This window comes from Vulpes vulpes, chromosome 1 (genome assembly GCF_048418805.1).
Source record: "Vulpes vulpes isolate BD-2025 chromosome 1, VulVul3, whole genome shotgun sequence".
Taxonomy (NCBI): domain Eukaryota; kingdom Metazoa; phylum Chordata; class Mammalia; order Carnivora; family Canidae; genus Vulpes; species Vulpes vulpes.
This window is the reverse complement of record NC_132780.1, coordinates 129,260,621-129,278,963: the sequence shown is the minus strand read 5'-3', so window position 1 is coordinate 129,278,963 and position 18,343 is coordinate 129,260,621. Positions and strand designations below refer to the sequence as shown.

The following is an 18,343-nucleotide window of genomic DNA, read 5'->3' as shown; positions in this document are numbered from 1 at the left end:
TGTCTAAGCCAGCGAGGTGCCCTAAGCTTATGGGAATTTTTGAGATGCAGAGAATGTGACACGGAAATTCTCATATATTCACTTAGACTTTTATTTACAACTTAAATTACACAGCAGCTTTACACAGCATGAGATGGCAAAAAAGGAGAGCAAAAAAAGGGAGGAAGCTGGCTCCTGAGATTCTAGGCCACCTCCACCTCCTCCTCTTGTGCGTACATAGCAGAGTCTTCAGTGCTGCCTCCACTCCAGTTCCTGGATCAGGTCTTGGAACAGAGGTGTAAGTTGGGTTCTGGCTCTGACAGTCCCAGAGCCACCAGGGCTCCCACTAGCAGCTTCTTCACAGGCGTTGGGGCTGAGTGTGAAGGCATCAGCTGCAGGAACAAAGGTTAATGTCAGTTGATGGAATGTTCTGCCCCCTTCACACCATCCCTACCCAGCCTAAGGACTCACTTTGTCTAAGCGATGGCGACAAATGAGGCCGTTGGAATTCAGGTAGAAGGTGGAATAGGCATCATAGGTCCTGGTGTAAGGGAAAAAGAGAGTCTGACTGAGGGTTCCAAAGTTTAATTCAAGCATCTGTTTAAACCAGTACTTCCTAAATTTTGCTACATATTAAATCATCTGGAGAACTCCAATCCTGATGACCAGGCTGCACCCCATCCCACTCAAATCAGAATGTCTGGCACCAGTATTTTTTGAAGATCCTTAGATGACATCATCATGCTGCAAAGTCTGAGAACCACTGGTTTGGGCTGAGCCTAACAATTTCCTGGGATTCTCTTCCATGCCAGAAATTTTATGAAATACTCACCTAAGGTTGTGAGGCTCAACTTATTAGACGGGAATCTTCATTTTTTCAGTAAATACTTGAATGATTACTATGTGCCACATAACGTACACAAACTGAGTCTAGAGGTTTCCTTTTTTTTTTTTTTTTTAAGATTTTATTTATTTATTCACGAAAGACACAGAGAGAGAGAGAGGCAGAGACATAGGCAGAGGGAGAAACAGGCTCCATGCAGGGAGCCCGATGTGGGACTCGATCCCAGGTCTCCAGGATCACACCCTGGGCTGAAAGTGGCACTACACTGCTGAGCCACCTGGGCTACCCCCCCTTTAAAAAAAAAAAAAAAAGTCTAGAGGTTTCCTAACACAAAGTCTTGATTTCTCCCATATTAAAGTATATGAAAACAAAATCCCTGTCCTCAAAAAGGCCGAAGTCAGGGTTGATCAAGGACTCTCTGGAAGACCAGACAGACCGGAGCCCTAAAGGTAATAAAATTAGGAAACTGGATCTTTTCTCACTTGTCTTACCGATAAAGCTCTTCCTTGTCCCGCTTGTAGAAACGCAAAAAGAGCAGGTGGATGGGCAGCCCCACAAGCCGCCAGCGGGCTTGCAGGGTCCAATTCTCTGGGTGGCGGGTCAGCTGCAGAACCTCCAACCGAAGCTGTGCAAAATAGTTCCAGGCCAGGAAGCGGCAGAGGGTCAGTGACAGAATGTACCACGTCCGGCCCCTAGAAAGAGATGGGAAAGATTGCTCATGATGGCATAATCTGAAAACCAAACTGGCCTCTGGGGAATGGGAAACAGTTGTGAGAAGTGGCAGGACCTTCTCTGGTCAATGAAAAAGATCAAGTAGAAAACAGGGTGCTTTTCCTCCCCGAGGCCCTACCAGTGCCTGGATTCTCACTTGGTACGGATGTTCAGGATCTCATTGATGAATTCCACATCTGATGAGTAGAGAGTATAGTCGTGGGAGTGAAGGAAGAGATTGGGAAGCTAGGTGGAAGAAGAAGGCATCAGCCCCAGTAGGAAAGAAAAGATGATCATACTTCTCAGTTTTCTCTTTTTGATGCTTCTTTACTCTCCTCTGAATAAAAGGTCATCTCATCCCATGTTTAACTTCCCTTAAATCCAAACTGAAGAACATCTTTTCCTTAGGAAATGTTTATAACATATATATATATATATATATATATATATATATATTATAATTACCTCGTAATTCCAAGAAAACCCAGTTGACTAACACTCTATTTCCAAGTATTACCTACATCCCTTCTCAATGTGGATGAAGGCCACTTTCAAGCTGACTTACCTCTTGTCTGAGTCTCTCATACATGACAGCCAGGTGCTCCTCCATACTTGGATCTCCTGATGGAGTGGCAGGGGAAGGGCGAGCGGTCCCAGGGGCTTGGAAAGGTATCAAAGCCCCAGGACAGGGGCAGGGAGGTCCCTCAAATAGGCTCCTAAGCCCATCCAGGCAGCCACTATGCATTTCAGGTCCTGGTCCCTCCTCCCCCTTTCCTGGAGGGAGAACCACCCATGGTGAGCTGAAAGCCTGGATCTGAGGGAGAGGCAGTGGGGGAGCTCCAGGAAGCAGCCAAATGGGAGAGAGTGGGGGCGGTGGAGACCAGACAAGAGAAGATGGAGAAGTTGTTGTGGAGTGGGGCCAGAGGGGTGGGAATGGTAAAGCCCGTGGAGACAGCTGGTCCTAAGGGGAAGAATAAAAGGGAAAAAGATAAGAATCTAGCTGCCTGATGTCCCCCTCATCTAAACTCTCTTCATTGATGTGTTTCTAATCCCACCTGCTCCTCCTGACAAGAGATGAAATTAGAGGAAAATGGGATGAATTCATCTTCATCTCTACTGAAAACAGGAGAAAAAGTGTTTCCTATGACATAGGTTCAAGTAGTTCCCCAAAACGTTAGTAGGTACCTTTACATTGTTTAAGATCCCAACACTGTTTGGGGGCAGTCCCGATTCTCTTACAGAAAGAATCCTAATACATATTTTGAAAAATGAACGAGCAACAGGCTTTAGTGTACTGTGGATGAAATCACGTAGCTTGTAACAACTTCAGCATGGAGTGTGCGATAGAGAAAAAACATCCAACTGTACGTGGGAGGCATTTCTCTGAGCTCCGATTCCACTGTGACATCTTGGGCGCACTCATGCCCTATGCTTATCTCTTCTAAAACGAAGACGATGCAGCCATACTGAGTTATTACGAGGACTATACGACATGATAAACGTAGATAAAATTTCGCCGTCTACAAAGTGGTACGTACATGCAGGCTACGATCGTTTCGGGCCCCTCTAACGCCTAGGAGACCGTTAGAGGCAGGGACGTTGGAAGTGCGATGCGCGGGAAGTCACCTACAGTCGGGCCTAGTCCTTGCGCCCTCAAGGGCCCTGGGGGTCCCACTTCCGGGGAGGCTGGCCGGCACGCGCGCACCTGGGCGCCCGAGGGCAGCCAACGCGGGGGGCGTGGCCCCTGTGCCCGCCGGGCCTCGGGGGGAGCGAATCGTCGGCTACCCCCAGGCCAGCCTTCCCGGGAGACGGCTATCCCAATGGAAGACTCGCGGCCCACTCGTCTGTCTGGTCCGGCCCGGAGAATTCCGGGGCGGCTCCGCGATCAGGCTGCGAACCTCTCCGCCCCTTGTCCTTCAAGTCACCTCCAGGGCCAGGTAACCGCGTGAACGCGGGCGAAATGCAGTCGCGTCCCGCCGCCCAGACCCGGGAAAACCCACATCCCGTGCACCCCACGGCTGGCTGCGCAGCCCTCGGGTCCCCGCCAGCGACCCCGCGCCCCTCCCGCGCCGCCCAGCACAGGTGAACAGCGGCAGCAGGACGCTGCTGCGCCTGCGCGGACGGGGCGCACGCTCCGCCCCCCGCGCCGGCTCTGAGGAGGGTCCCCTCCCCTCGCCTCCCCTCCCGTTCCTCTCTGCCCTCACCTGGGGTCGAGCCTGGTAGGCACGGAGGCAGGGGCCGAGACGCCGGGCCGCCCCCCGGGTGGGCTGGTACATGATCTTCCGGGAGCAGAGGCTGCGCCTCCGGTGTCCGGCCTCTGGCCTCCTCACAGGGTTGACCGCGCCCCGGAGCCGGCTTCTTGAAGGGGAAGGGGGGGTGGAGGGGCTGAAGGGAGGGAAACGGAGATGGTGCGCGCTTGCGCACTGCAGCGGGCTCCAGAGGCGGCGAGGTCCTCCGCCCGCAGTGAGTGCGCCTGCGCTCGCCGGCCGCGGCGGCTGCCTCACAGCGCTTGCGCAGTAGACCAACGTCCCGGCGCACACGGCCGCCTCGCTGGCGCCGCTCACGCACGAAGCTGGGGCGTAGCGGACCGGAAGCAGGTACTCCGGGAAGCGAGTGACGGGATTGAAATAATGACAATACACTTTTGCAGCAGCTCTCGTGATAAAAATAAATACTTTTATTATTCTGTTAAAAAATAAAATACAAATGACTTGGCATTGATCAGCCCATGGAAGGAAGGAAGTTAGAAGGAATACATCCATCTGGAGGAACGGCTCGGGCCACCTCCTGCAGTGAGCATGCTGGCTGAGGGTGTGTGGGGGCTGTGCTCACCAAGGCCTGGTGCTGCGGCGGTCCTGCAAGTTTCGAATGAACCTGGCGTGGAGTATGTCCCCACCCATTGTCCAGGACTGGGTCTCTGGGGGCACAGTGTGCGTGGCTTCCTCCCCAGACCCAGCCTGGGACAAGCCCTGCTCCTGGCCGGCAGACCTAGTAGGCGGGAGGGAGATGAACAGTGGGTAATGGGGGTACTAGAGGAGCAGTGCAGAGGACTCTTCAAGGTCTGGTTCTGATGTGGAGTAGGGCTTAAGATGGACTGTGGGCTGAAACCATTAGTGCTAGGTACAAATTCGAAACCCCCTCAGATCGTGCTAAAGGTAAGCACGAACCCACGGGGAAAGAGGGTTTTAGGACGTTAGGTAGAACAATTTGTGGGAAGAGCTGGTGTTCAGTGGGGAAAGTAGCTGAGAGATGTTAGGAAAAGGAGTCAGAGATGGTGGGAGGCTGGCAGAGGAGGGGCTCGGACCTCACCTATTCTCTGTTTCCTGTTCCCCCTGCTTCAATTCCTGGTGGCCTATGGAAACACCAGGCATGTGCATGGGAAGGCTGGAGTGGGTAGTGAATGTGGCGTACCCTTTTTGAGGACAGGAGGGAAGAATACTTACCTGTATTGGGGGATGAGGAACTCAACCCCCCATGGCGGCTGTAGCAGCAGCTTTGGGCTACCAGCCCTGGGGGAGCCCCCCTGTAGAAACAATGGGAGATGATGGGGTAGAGGCCATAGGAACAAAGATGAGTGGGTATGGAGGAATCAGAGGAGAGGAATGGAAGAAATAGTACAGGAGAGAGAAGGGTAAATAACTACTTTTAATGTAAGCTGTGCCTCAGAAAAGGGGAGGGAGCTCATTTTATACCCCAAGATTTTCTGGAGCAGCCCTGGTTTGTTGGTATTAGTTCTAGTTGAGGTACTGTGTTAAAAGTAAGGCTAAACGAGGGCACTTGGGTGGCTCAGTGGTTGAATGTCAGCCTCTGGCTCAGCATGCTCCTTGGGCCCTGGGATCGAGTCCCTCATCGGGCTCCCCATAGGGAGCCTGTCTGCCTCTCCATCTGCCTGTGTCTCTCATGAATAAATAAAATCTTAAAAAAAAAAAAAAAAAGTAAGGCTAAATGTGATCGAAGTTATGTCAGAAAACCAGACTCCTATATAGGCAAAAAAATTTGTTGGACTAGGTGCCCTGGTGTTTGGTTTAGAAAACCTGATGACTTTAGTTACAGGACACGGCAGACCAGAGGGAAGTAGGGAGTGACAAGGCTGAATTCAGGAGGAAAAGGAATTGTCTTGGGAGAGGTCCAAGGCTGGGGGAAAGGGCAGGAAATCAGAACGGGAAGAGGAATTCAGGCAATGAGTGGATCCCAGGGATGTTGGCAGATCTTGACATTTTGGCAATGGCTGGCCGAGGCTAAAGGGCAGAAGTCACTGGGGGAGAACTGGAGGTTTCTGGAGGGAATGGGGGTGTAGATTTAGAAGCTGAAGTATCCAGTGACTATATGACAGGAGACAGAATCTGCAGAACATCCAGCAGATCACAATGGTAAGGAAGAGGATAGAGACAGGTCCAGGGATCCCAGGAAAAGAACAGGTGACACACAAACGAGGCTGAGACCTGAAGTTTAGGATTTTTTTGATTTTTTTTTTTTCATTGAAAATGTCCATTTAAAAAACACAAAAGAATGCACACTGTATTCAGACAACACTGAAAAAGAGAAGGAAAAGGAGTTGAGAGAGAGGGAGATCCTGCTCCCAAGTACTGGGATGGGGGAACACTGAGGGTACCTGAACTACCACACATTCAAGGAGTAGGGAGGGGGAAGGGTATTCCATACCCTGGGTATGGAGCAGGGAAGGTTCTTGGTATAGAGGAAAGAAATAGAGGAAGAATTCCCCCATTACCTCAAGATAATCTCACAAGACTGGAAAATACCATCATCTAGCTACGGGAAGAGGTGTATGCAAGAGGGGTGGGTTCCTGGGAGCTAACAGATACTTGAGACTCAGGGCTTGTCTCCTGAAACATGGTTAAGAGTGACCCCAGGGGACTCGGTGGGACCACTGCCAAGAAACGAACTCCCTCACAGAATCTGGAGCTGGGGGAAGTAGTGGTATCTTTAGAAGTGTGCGGAGTCTTTAGAGCCCCAAAGCAGACATCAGCTTGGGGGTTCCCAGACACATATGCAAAACATGAGAGTAAGAGTTTGGCAATGTTGAGTGGATCCCTTTGGGGAGCTGGTAAGGCCCTGTCCTTTATCACTGAACGGCTCTGAGGCAAAGCTCATTGGTCGGCTTCTGCAGGCCTCAAATGTTAAGTGTGGGAGGCAGCACAAAGCAGTGAGAGCCAGCAGGAACACTGTAGAAGGACCGTGGGATTTTTCCATGGACAAGACTCCTTATGGGTCTTGAGGAGCAGAGGAGGCCCTTGGGCCTTCCAGTGTATTCTTGAGTCTAACAGTAAGCAAGAGTGTGCTTCTCTGGATAATTAGTATGAGCCACCCAACCAAGGGATCTGGCAGCGAGTCAGGCTCCTGTCTGTGAGAGTGTGCGGAGCCCACTTAGGAAAGAAAGCGTGCTTTCTACGGGAAGAAGAGCTACAACGTACTAAGCCATCTGGGACCCTGACAACACCTTTGCCCAAGAAAGAGGAAAAGGGAATCCTACAAGCTCTGTCAGGTTCCCCTGGAACCTGGGACTACAATGGAAGAGTGAATCTGGGGTTCTCAGGGAGAGGGGACTCTGCCTGGCCCAGGTGTCCAGGGAGGGGGGCCACTAACTGTCAGTATCGACTCTCCTCTGAGCGGGGAAGGGAGCTGGGGAAGGGTGTTATGGACAGGAAGGGAGAGGGATAAGGGGAGAGAGAAAAACAGAAAGAGAAGTCAGAGGTGAAGAGAGAGCTAGGGAGAGAAATCAAGGAGGTACCCACTCTGCTAGGACAGGCCCTGCTATACAAAGCACCGACAAGGCCAGGGTTCCCCGAACTGCCAGAGACCCCACAGCTCACCAGTAAGTACTGAACCAAGACCTCCCCAATCGGAGACTGTTCTCTCCACCCAATGGATCTATACTTCCTAGCCTTCCTCCCATCTCTTGCTTTAAAAACCAGAGTCCCTCCTACACTCCATATAAAATACTATTCTACTCCTTCATGTACTTTATTTCCAGCTTCCAAAATCTGGTCCAATATATTCTTCTCAAAAGGTTCCGGGATTCTCCAATCCACCTGTCCTATCGCTTCTCCTCTATGGTAGACTCACACTGCCCTTTGCCATTGCTAACACCCTCTTTGACACGGTTCTGAGGCTCCCTGACCCTCCAGCTCTTCTTACCTGGTGCGGCGACGTTGGGCTGGGCTGCCCCCAGGATCAGTAGCAAGCAGAAGGCGAGCGGTAGGGTGTGGGGGGCAGAGGCGCAGGGAACGCAGCAAGTCCTGCTCTGGCACAAAGGGGCGGAGGGGACCCCGCTCTGGGGAGCTTCCCAGGCTGCTGGAGCGAGGGGGTGGGTGGGCTTGAGGCGTAGCTCGGCGAGGGGCTCTGTTCAGGGGCCAAGGAGGCTCCACAGCTACCTTCAGAACTGGCAGGAGGGAAAATACAGAGCAAGACGGAGAAAGGAAAAGGAGAGAGAAGAGATAGCAAAGATTTGGGTAGAAAAAAAGAGAAACCAGAGCCTTTAGAGAGAACCAATCCTTCTGGGTAACGGCCCCCAAGCCCAGCAGCCACCCTACCCCAGTCTTACATTCTCGGTCACTGGAGGAATATGGCTTAATGTCTCCCTCTGCTCTCTTGGGTGGCAGCTTTCTTGCTGGAGCTGGCAGTGGAGAGGACACACACAAGGTAAGCATCAGGAGACATACTTTGCACCCCTCCTCCCACCACCACCTCCTTGACCCCAGACCTCTGCTTCCTGACACCACAGTTCCTCCTGGGGAAAGACAGAGATCAGCTCCATCACAGAAGCAGCTGTGGCAATGCCTTCACACCAAGAGGGAGTTGAGGGGAGATGCTGGAGCACTTGAGGGGAGCCAGAAGGAGTAGGCCAAATGCAGAGTTGGGGAAGTTCAGGGGGAGACTCTGGGGCCTGGGAGATGCAGGAGAAGGGTGGCTAAGGGAGACAAGCTCTTACTGTTGGTGGGTGCTGTCAGGCCCCCCCGGGATCCTGGGGCAGTGCAATGGTCCCTGCCGGGCCAACGAGGACCCCAGGTCCCTCTGGATGAGATGGACAAAGTCCTTGGTTAATTAGGAATTGCTCTGGAGAGATTGGGGAGGGGGCTGGGGTAGGGCAGAACCTCGCCCTTCGGTGCAAAAATAGGACAAGATTGAAGTTTTAATAAGAAAAACATTTGACAAAACAAAGACATTTAGAGTTAGAGTAAATGGAAGGCAAACATATTATCCAAAGCCCTGCTTCCCGTCCCCTCCCTTTTCTAGTTGCTGACTCCTTTTCCCCGCTCAAGAGGTTCTCTTTTGTGTGTGGCAAATGAGAGACTTCTCAGCAAATCCCATTTAAGCTTTCCCCTGGTCCCCCCTCCCCTGTGGACCTCACCGGTCTTGTGGCTCTCGCTCCCTCTCACAGCCTGTAGGCAGCAGGAGCTGGATGGGGGCAGCCTTGGCAGGCAAAGCCAGTCATGGACATGAGCTGCCTCCCAGTGCCTGGCACTGGGCAAAGCTAATGGATGTAACAGATTGTTCTCTGAGGGTGGCTACTCCCCTTCCTGGCCACAGAGGAGGGGAGAGCTAGCCACAGAGCCAGCTCAGCAAGGGAGCACAACTGTGCACACTGTGCTTTCTCTACCTGTGGGAGGCAGTAAGGAAGGAGTGGCTCTCAGACTCCCATAGGGAGTGTGTGTGTATGAGGATGGAATGGGGAGCCTGCACGACATCTCAGCACCTCCTCGGTTAGTTTCTTCAGATCAATTTCATTATTTGGTTGGAAATAGTGTAAATTGTGAGCATATTTTCTAAAACTATTTCAACTTTGGACCACGTGTGTCACTATTCTGTGACTAGAAATAGAAGGGCTGATTGCACTTGTCTGTCCCTCAATGACGGACGGAAACCCAAGGGGTCCGCCAAGAAATGTGACTCTGGTCTCTTGTAATGGACCTGCAGCGACAAGAGACTCTACGAATATCGATCATCAAACAGGCTCCCAATGAGCTTGCTTAGTTAAAAGTTCTGACAAGCCTAAGATGTACTAAGTTCATGAGAGCAAAGGCAGATGGGTAATGACTGCCAGAGAATTCTCCTAAACTGACCACAATCGCACTGTGCTCCCTGTGGCCTCCAGAGGAACTAGCCACCATGGCCCTACAATTCCACCCACTCACTGCAGCTTTACCAGGGGGTGTAGGATCAACCGCAGCAGCACGAGAGTGTCGAGATGCCCTCAGGGAGGGAGCAGGGGGCCCTGTGAGGAAGGAAGTGGTGGTGCCCCTCAGTGAGGGGGCCAGTGGGATCAAGAATCCACCTCTTTCCTTCCCGTCACCCTAGCTACTTGGCCCACACACAAGGTGACAAAACTTACGATGCTGATGGGCAAAGAAGCCTTCGAAGATCACAAAGTTGTTGACCTATAAAATTAAAGAAGTGAAATAGTTATCCATTCAGCCATTCACCACCTAGGGACAGAACCTGGTCCTAAAAAAACTACAGTGGAAGAACAAAAGCCAACCTTCCTGTCCTTGTTGACAGACTTAGTCAAAAACTCAGATCCTGATAAGCTGATCCTAAAAGTTGATACGGAATTATAAAGGACCTCAAACAGCCAAAACAATCTTGGAGGAGTCATACCTCCTGATTTCAAACCTTACTTACAAAGTATGTTAATGAAAATGGTATGGAAGAGGCTTAAAGATAGACATAAACACCAATGGCATGAATAGAGTCCAGAAGTAAACCCACATTTCTACGGTTAATTTTCAACAATAATGCCAATACGATTTAATGGGGGAAAACACCTTCTTTAACAAACGGTGCTTGGACAACTGAATGTTTACATGCAAGATAATGAGCGTGGACCTCTGCCTCACATCAGACAAAAATAACTTCAACTGGGTCAAAGACCCTAAATGTTTTGGGTTTAAAAAAAATTGTTTTTAAAGTTTATTTAAGTAATCTCTGCATCCAACACGGGGCTCAAACTCACGACCTGCAGGACCAAGAGCCACATGTTCTTTGGATTGAGCCAGCCAGGCACCCCAAAGATCTAACTGTCAAGAGCTAAAAATGTGAAACTCTTAGAAGGAAACATGGAGGGGGGCACCTGGGTGCCTCAGTCAGATGAACGTCGGACTCTTGGTTTCAGGTCAGGTCATGATCTCAGGGTCATGAGATTGAGACCTGCATCAGGCTCTGTGCTCAGCTCAGAGTCTGCTTAAGATTCTCTCCCTCTGCCCCCACCTACCCCAAAGAAAGAAACATAGGGGGAAATCTTCATGATTTGGATTAGGAAATTGCTTCTTAAATATAACACCAAAGCACAAGCAACAAAAGAAAAAAGTAAATTGGACTTCATCAAAAGCAAAAACTTTTGCACTTCCAAAGACACGATCAAAAAAATGAAAAAGCCACCCACACATTAGGAAAAAATTTCCACATTAGGAAAAAATACTTCCAATTCATACATCTGATAAAAGTGTTATATCTAGAATATATAAAGAACACTTACAACTCAAGAACAAGGAACACAATTTAAAAATAAGCATAAAGGGATGCCTGGGTGGCTCAGGGGTTAAGCATCTGCCTTCAACTCGGGTCATGATCTCAGGGTCCTGAGGTATTGAGTCCCACATCAGCCTCCCCACGGGGAGCCTGCTTCTCCCTCTGCCTGTGTCTCTTCCCTTCTCTTTGTGTCTCTCATGAATAAAGAAGTTAAAATCTTAAAAATATATATATAAGTAAGCATAAGGAGGGCGCCTGTGGGACTCAGTCAGGTTAAGTGTCTGACTCTTGATCTCAGCTCAGGTCTTAATCTCAGGGTTGTAAATTCAAAGCCCCTTGTTGGGCTCCACGCTGGGTGTGGAGTCTACTTAAAAAAAAAAAAAATTGAGCATAGGTCTCGAATAAACATTTCTTTGAAGATGCAAATGGCCAATCAGCACTTGAAAAGATGCTGAACATCATTAGTCAACAAGGAGATCCAAATCAAAACTATAAAAAGACACCAGTGCATACCCACTAGCATAGCTAATAATTTTTAAAAAAGGAAAATGACAAATATTGGTGAGGATACTGAGAAACTGGAATACTTGTACATTGCTGGTAAAAGATGTAAAATGCTGTAGTCATTGTGGAAAAACATCTTGTCAGTTCTTCAGAAAGTTAAAGATCACCATATGACCCAGCAATTCCACTCTTAGGTATATACCCAAGAAGACAGAAAAGATATGTACAAACAAAATCTTGCACACAAATGTTCGTAGCAGTATTATTCATAATAGCCAAAACGCAGAAACCACCAAATATGAATCAGCTGATAAATGGATAAACAGAATGTGGCATATCCATATGTTGGAATAATATTCACCCCAAAAAAGGGATGCAGTACTGATACATGCTACAACTTGGGTGAACCCTCTAAAAACATTATGGTAAGTGAAAGCCAAACACAAAGGCCACATACTGTATGATTCCATTTATATAATATGTGTAGAAAAAACAAATTGACAGAGCAGAATACTGGATGACAAAGGCTGGGGAAAGGGGTATGGGAAGTGACTGCTTAATGAGTTGTGGGTTTCTCTTTCTGTGATGGAAAGGTTTTGGGATTAGATGGCAGGGATAATCACACAACACTGTGAATTTACTAAAAACCACTGAACTGTATATTTTAGATAATTAAAAGTGCATTTTATCTCAAAAATCAAAAGCTCATACCCTACTTTTTATTTCTCCCAGGACCCAGGCTAATGGAGACATAGTGCACAAAACATCAGGGAAGAAGAGCCATCCAAACTTTCAAAACAGCAACATATACACATACACACACATTAACAAGGCCAAATAGTTTAAGTATACAAATACTGAGAAAAACTAAGATTTAGGGTTCAAATGGGTGGAATTGTCAAGGGAAAACATACTGGAGGAGAGGGTTCCACTATGATAACTGTTTTAGAATTATTTTATAATATCATCACATTCAATTTGGCCTTCACAACAATCCTTGGAGTCACTATGTTTTTTGTTTGTTTGCTTGTTTTAAAGATTTTATTTATTCATTCATGAGAGACACAGAGACACAGATTATGCCCTGGGCTGAAGGCTGGCGCTAAACTGCTGAGCCACCCAGGGATCCCCTTGGAGTCACTATGTTAAAGAAGAGTCAAAAGAGCTTGGAGTATGGCCTGTCCAGAGTCAAGTAGCTAAGAAGTGACAGCTGGGCCTCAAGCTCCAGACTCTTGACTCTAGCTGTAGCACTGCAGTCAGGAATACAGTATAGTCATAAAGACTGGGCAATGGGTTAATTAATTGAATTTAAGTAAAAAAAAAAAAAAAAAAAGTAAAAACAAAACAAAGTGCTTAACATCAAAAAAAAGTGGGCAATGGGTTTAAATTCTTGCTCTACCACTTATTAGCTATGTTGAGTCTGGACAAGCTGCTAATCTGTACAAACCTCAAATGGAGTCAATAAAAGCACCCACCTTAAAGAGATGTACAAGGATCAACTGAGATGATCCATGGAGATGATGGCACCCAGAGTTCATGAATCATTGTTTATATGATTATTTATAGTGCTCTGGTCTTTTATATATATATATATATATATATATATATTATTTATTCATTCATGAGAGACACAGAGAGGCAGAGACATAGGCAGAGGGAGAAGCAGGCTTCCTGTGGGGAGCCCAATGTGGGACTCGATCCCAGGACTCTAAGATCAGGACCTTAGCAGAAGGCAGACGCTCAACCACTGAGCCACCCAGGTGCCCCTATAGTGCTTTGGCCTTACAGGTTACCAGGGTATGCTCCATACTGTGCTTCTCCACCGCTCTCCGCTGCCTCTTAATCGAACAATGTACTAGGAGAAGATATTCTAAATATAAATAGACCCTGCCTATCTCCTGCCTTAACCCTGTTTAGCCCCCCACCCTCCTCCTCCAGAAACAAGCAGATGCCCAGCACTCCTGCCACACCAAACTGCCTGCAATACCCCAAAAGATAGTTGAATACCCATCTGCTTTTGCTCATGCTAGTTCCTCTGTATGAAATGCATTTTAGTCTGCCCACTTCTGTCCCCATGATATTCACCTTTCTTTTCTTCTTTTTTTTTTTTTTTTTAAGATTTTATTTATTCATTCATCAGAGACACAGGGACAAAGAGAGGCAGAGGGAGAAGCAGGCTCGGTGCAGGAAGCCCGCCTCAAGGGTAGCACTCACCACCATGTCTTCATACCTTCTCTGTAAGCACATCAATCAAATCATATTGCTGTGGATTAAGTGTCCATGCTCCTAATTCAAGGCTAACTTGTCAACCCAATCCCGACCGCTCCTGCCCATTCAATGATATTGCTTCAGCAATTCACCCCACTTTCTCTGACATCATCACATTTTTTCTCTAGCAAGTCATTCATTTTTTTTTTTAAAGATTTATTTATTTATTCATTCAGAGAGAGCGCGAGAGAGAGGCAGAGACACAGGCAGAGGGAGAAAGAGGCTCCATGCAGGAAGCCCGATGTGGGACTCGATCCCGGGTCTCCAGGATCACAGCCCGGGCTAAACCGCTGCGCCACCAGGGCTGCCCCTCTAGCAAGTCATTCTTATGCTGTTGGTTCTCCCAACTGAAAACAATCAACCCTCTCTTAATCCACTTTCCCTCTAGTTCCTGCTCTATTTCTTTGTTCCCCTTAAAGTAGCAATTTATTTTAAAGATTACTCATTTGAGGGGTGCCTGGGTGGCTCAGTCAGTTAAGCGACTGCCTTAGGTTCAGATCATGATCCCAGGGTCCTGGGCTCCTAGCTCAGCAAAAAGTCTGCTTCTCCCTCTGCCCCCCCCCCATCCCCCCCTCTTGCACGCTCTCTCTTCTGTCAAATGAATAAATAAAATCTTTAATAAAAAGATTTACTTGTGAGAGAGCATGCAAGTACGCAACCCTGTAGAGCAAGAGGGGGAGGGGCAGAGGAGAGGGAGAAAAATATCCTCAAGCAGGCTCCCCGTTGAGCATGGAGCCACACAGACATGGGTCTCAATCCCAGAACCCAAGAGGATGGTCTGAGCCAAAATCGAGAGTCTGATTCCTAATCGACTGAGCCACCCAAGCGCCCCCTTAAAGCAGCAGCATTTAAAAAGAGTGGCCTATTCGTGTTGTCTCCACTTGCTAGCTTCTCAATCTCCTAAAGCCCACTCCATCCAGGCTTCCATCCACCACTGCACTGAAAAGGCTTGTTAGGATCACCAGTGGCTTCAGGGAACTAAATACAATGGTCACCTCTTAGGCCTCTTCTGACCTCACTGATCAGTAGCATCTGACTTAGTAAGCCATTTCTTCATACTAGAAACACCTTTTCACTGGCTTTCCAGGTCACCCTACCTGTAAATTCTCATCTACTTCACCAGTCACTCCTTGGTCACATATGCTTTCTCCTCCTCCATGACACCTCTTAAAAGAGTACTCAAGGTCTCAATTCCTTGAACCATTTCTCTATACTCACCCCTTAGTGACCTCGCCTGCCTCACTGCTCAATACCCTATGTATACAGAGACGTTTCTATTCCAAATCTCTTCTCTAAACCCGAGAAGTATCCAACTACCCATTCAACCTAGGATTAACAAAATCAATATGGACTCCTACCATTTCCCCCCCAATCTGCCTATCATCTCAGTTACGTAGACTTCATCTGTCCAATGACTCAGGCTGAGTTTTGGATGATCCTTAATTTCTCCATAGATAATCTATCAAGAAATCTTATTTACTTAACTTCAAAATATTTAAAACCTGACTACCCTTTATCCTCTCTAGTGCTACCATCTTGGTTTAAGCCACCACCATTTTTCATCAGGATTGTTGCTTCCTAACTAGTCTATTTGCTTCTATCTTTGTTTCCCTACTGCTGTTCTTAACAGCCAAAGTGGTCTGGCTAAATCAGATCATATCATCCCTCTGCTCAAACCCCTACTATGACACTCCTTTTTCCACTAAGAGCATAACCCAAAACCTTTACGATAAGGTAAGAAATGCTATTCCTCCTCTGCTGCTGGCTGATCTAATCTACCACAATCCTCCTTCACTCTTGGTGCTCTAGCTACATCAGCCAATTCACTTGCTCAGGCACATTCCTATCTCATGGACTTTGCACTTGCCATTCCTTCTGCCTGGGATGCCCTCTCTCCACATATTACTTGGCTCTTATTCTTACTTCCTTTAAGTTATTGCTCAAATGGCACTTTCTAAGTGAAGTCTCCCCTCACTATCCTATTTAAACTTACAACCCCATGCACTCCCATCCCCACAGTAGTACTCGCGGGCCTTCCTAGTGGCTCTCGTCCTCCCAGAGCACTTATCATCACACTAGATAGTCATTTATTGTATTTGTCTCACCAACTAGGATATAATCTCCACAAATGCAAAGACTTTTATCTGTTTTGTCGAGTAAAGTATTCCTAGCGTCCAGAACGGAGTCAAGGGCTCAATAAATATTTGCTAAATGAACAGATAGCATTAGTAACATTATATTGTATTTAATTGTACACAAAACATATTCTCCGTATTAGGCCAAAGCTCCCAAGGGATAAGAAATATATGTTTTTCTGAGTCTTAATAAATACTGAGTAAAGGCCTGTATAAAAACAAGAAGGTGAAATGAGCAGGCTGTGTTTGGGGCAAAAACATATTACTGGGTATATGGAACAAACCACAATAAAAAATTAAAATAGATGACAGTGAATAGCTGCAGAATGAGATGGTACCACAAAAAAAAAAAAAAAAAAAAGAAGAAGAAGACCTTAGCTGTATAAAATGAATCCTACATAATGGGGAATAAAAAGTGTTTCGAAGATGTCACTTCTTTGCCCCCAAATAAATAGATTCAATGGGAATGCTCAGTGAAGATCTACCCACTGAAACTTCTAACCTGTGGGACTGTGGTCTCCAGGTTGTAATGTTTATTCAGGAACTTAAGCAGCTTCTGTGAGGGTCGGTCAATGGCCAGTTGGTGTGGTTCAACTCGCTCCTTCTGCAGGGAACAGGAGACTCAGAGTAGAAGAAGGTGGGGGGAGAGCATGCCAACAGGAACCCAGCAGCCTGGGAAGGGAGTAGGAGGATATGGGAACATCACAGGCTGGGTCTCTGGAGGGGGTCAGCACACAAGGGCCTTTGATCTCTATTTTGGATGGACTGGTGAAAGAGTAAGTGATACCTGCAACATATAGTGGAAGAGTTCTCGCCCATGGCCATGACGCTGAAGTGATTCATGGATGTAAAAGTCCAGAATGCAAAGTGGTTCTACCTCATTGTGAGCCTCGCGATCATCCTAAGAGGTAAAGAAAAACAAGTATCTTTTAGGACCCAGACATCACTACCATCTTGCGACATCCAGCACTTTTATTCTCAGAAGCCAAGGCATGTGAACTCTTAGCTTCCAGTAACTCACCAGTACAAAGAGTTTCTTGTATCCAACTTTAAGGAAGCCGATTATGGCTCCTTTGCCAGCCCTGTAGGATGGGGAAAATAATGAAACAAGCTAGTAGCAGCTATTTGGAAGGCAAAGTCAACAAAGGAAGAAGGGTTGGGGAAGGAAGGAATAACGTATGGATGGAAGGGCATCTGGCACTCACGGTCGTGCCGAAGTGTCTTTGAGCACATACATAACATGGCGATTACTCTGCATCCTTGATGCACTGGTGATGGGAGCAGGAAGATGCTGGGCCTGCAGGAAAATAAAGGCCGACTCTCTGAAAGTCTGTTTCAAAGGACCAAGGCATCCCTATCTACTGGCCCCAGAGAAGCCTTCCCCTTTTCTCTATCTAAAGACTCCCCAATACCTTGGCAGAAGCCTTGCCCAGTTCATCTACAATGGTCATAATTTGCTGTTGTAGATCAACACTATAGAAAAAAAAAAAGGAACGAGTCAGATACTCACTGAATTAGAGGGCCCTGGGAACCTTGGCCACAACCCCAACCCAGGCTCAGCACTTACGGCTCTCTGACTTCACCTACGGCTCTCTGACTTTACCTTGGAGGCCTCCGGTCTGGTTTTCCACCCCACCTTTCAGGAACCTAAACTTTTGCCACACCTCTTCAAAACAGTACACTCCCTCCTCCCTGGGGTTATAGTAGGGAAGCCGGAAGGGCGGGTCAATCACAAGCTCTGGTGAAAGGTCACAGATGCGAGTGCCCATCAACTCCACCTAGGTCTAAGGTCAAAGGTCACCAGAAGGGCGCGCCAGGGCCACAAAAAGGGAGGTCACTCGTGAGAAGGGGGCGTGGTGCCTGGACCGGGTTTCGGAAGGAACCAGGAGAGAAGGGCTTTGGGGCGGGTTTGAGATGTCACCGGGCTGGCGTTGTGGTTCCGGGTCGGCGGGCTGGGGGTCGCAGGTGCTGGTCCAGCACCGTGATCCGCTCCGGGAGCAGCGCGTCCACGTCGAACGAGAACTCCATGGCCCATTGTGCGCGGCCCGCCCCGCCCCGCGCCACGTCACTTCCGCTCCTCCCTGAAGGGCGGGGCGAGGAGGGAGGAAGCGCTTCTGGGAGCCTTTATTTCCCGGGCTAGGCGGGAGGGGCTCAGGAGCCGCCCTTGCGGGACCGCCTCACCGCCCTCCCGCCCGTCGCCAGGCCGGTCCCCTCACCACTCGGAAGCCTCAGCGACGCACTTCGCCCAAGCTGGCCTCGCGCTCCCCAGTCCCGCCCCCAACCAGTGAGCTGCTAGGTACCGTGGTAACACGGCCCAGGAGGGCCAGGAGGCAGAGCATGACAAGATGGTCCAACTGCTTCTTCCTGGTGGCTTCGGGTCCCCAGAGTCCCTTGGCCAGCCTGGCCCAAGCCTGAA

The 18,343-nt window shown here is 48.4% G+C and overlaps 2 protein-coding genes across 9 annotated transcripts; both read right to left on the bottom strand.

Moving 5' to 3' along the window:
- Positions 1–67: 67 nt before the first annotated feature.
- Positions 68–4,031, bottom strand: C1H6orf136 (chromosome 1 C6orf136 homolog). The gene is made up of 6 exons (XM_025990366.2): positions 3,739–4,031; positions 2,100–2,495; positions 1,692–1,780; positions 1,315–1,515; positions 451–520; positions 68–371 (listed from the first exon to the last, which is right to left on the bottom strand). The coding sequence occupies exons 1-6, from the start codon at positions 3,808–3,810 to the stop codon at positions 258–260; spliced, it is 942 nt and encodes a 313-aa protein (XP_025846151.1). The 5' UTR covers positions 3,811–4,031; the 3' UTR covers positions 68–257.
- A 157-nt stretch (positions 4,032–4,188) lies between these two features.
- Positions 4,189–18,005, bottom strand: ATAT1 (alpha tubulin acetyltransferase 1). 8 transcript variants are annotated; one of them, XM_025990360.2, is made up of 13 exons: positions 17,849–18,004; positions 17,340–17,400; positions 17,133–17,224; positions 16,949–17,009; positions 16,715–16,828; positions 16,430–16,531; positions 9,885–9,930; positions 9,699–9,767; positions 8,097–8,168; positions 7,691–7,934; positions 4,978–5,057; positions 4,844–4,886; positions 4,189–4,522 (listed from the first exon to the last, which is right to left on the bottom strand). In XM_025990360.2, the coding sequence occupies exons 1-13, from the start codon at positions 17,953–17,955 to the stop codon at positions 4,363–4,365; spliced, it is 1,251 nt and encodes a 416-aa protein (XP_025846145.1). In that variant the 5' UTR covers positions 17,956–18,004; the 3' UTR covers positions 4,189–4,362. The 8 variants fall into 8 exon arrangements, with proteins under 8 accessions (XP_025846145.1, XP_025846144.1, XP_072583005.1 ...); XM_025990359.2 differs by lacking the exon at positions 4,844–4,886; XM_072726904.1 differs by lacking the exon at positions 9,699–9,767.
- Positions 18,006–18,343: the final 338 nt, after the last annotated feature.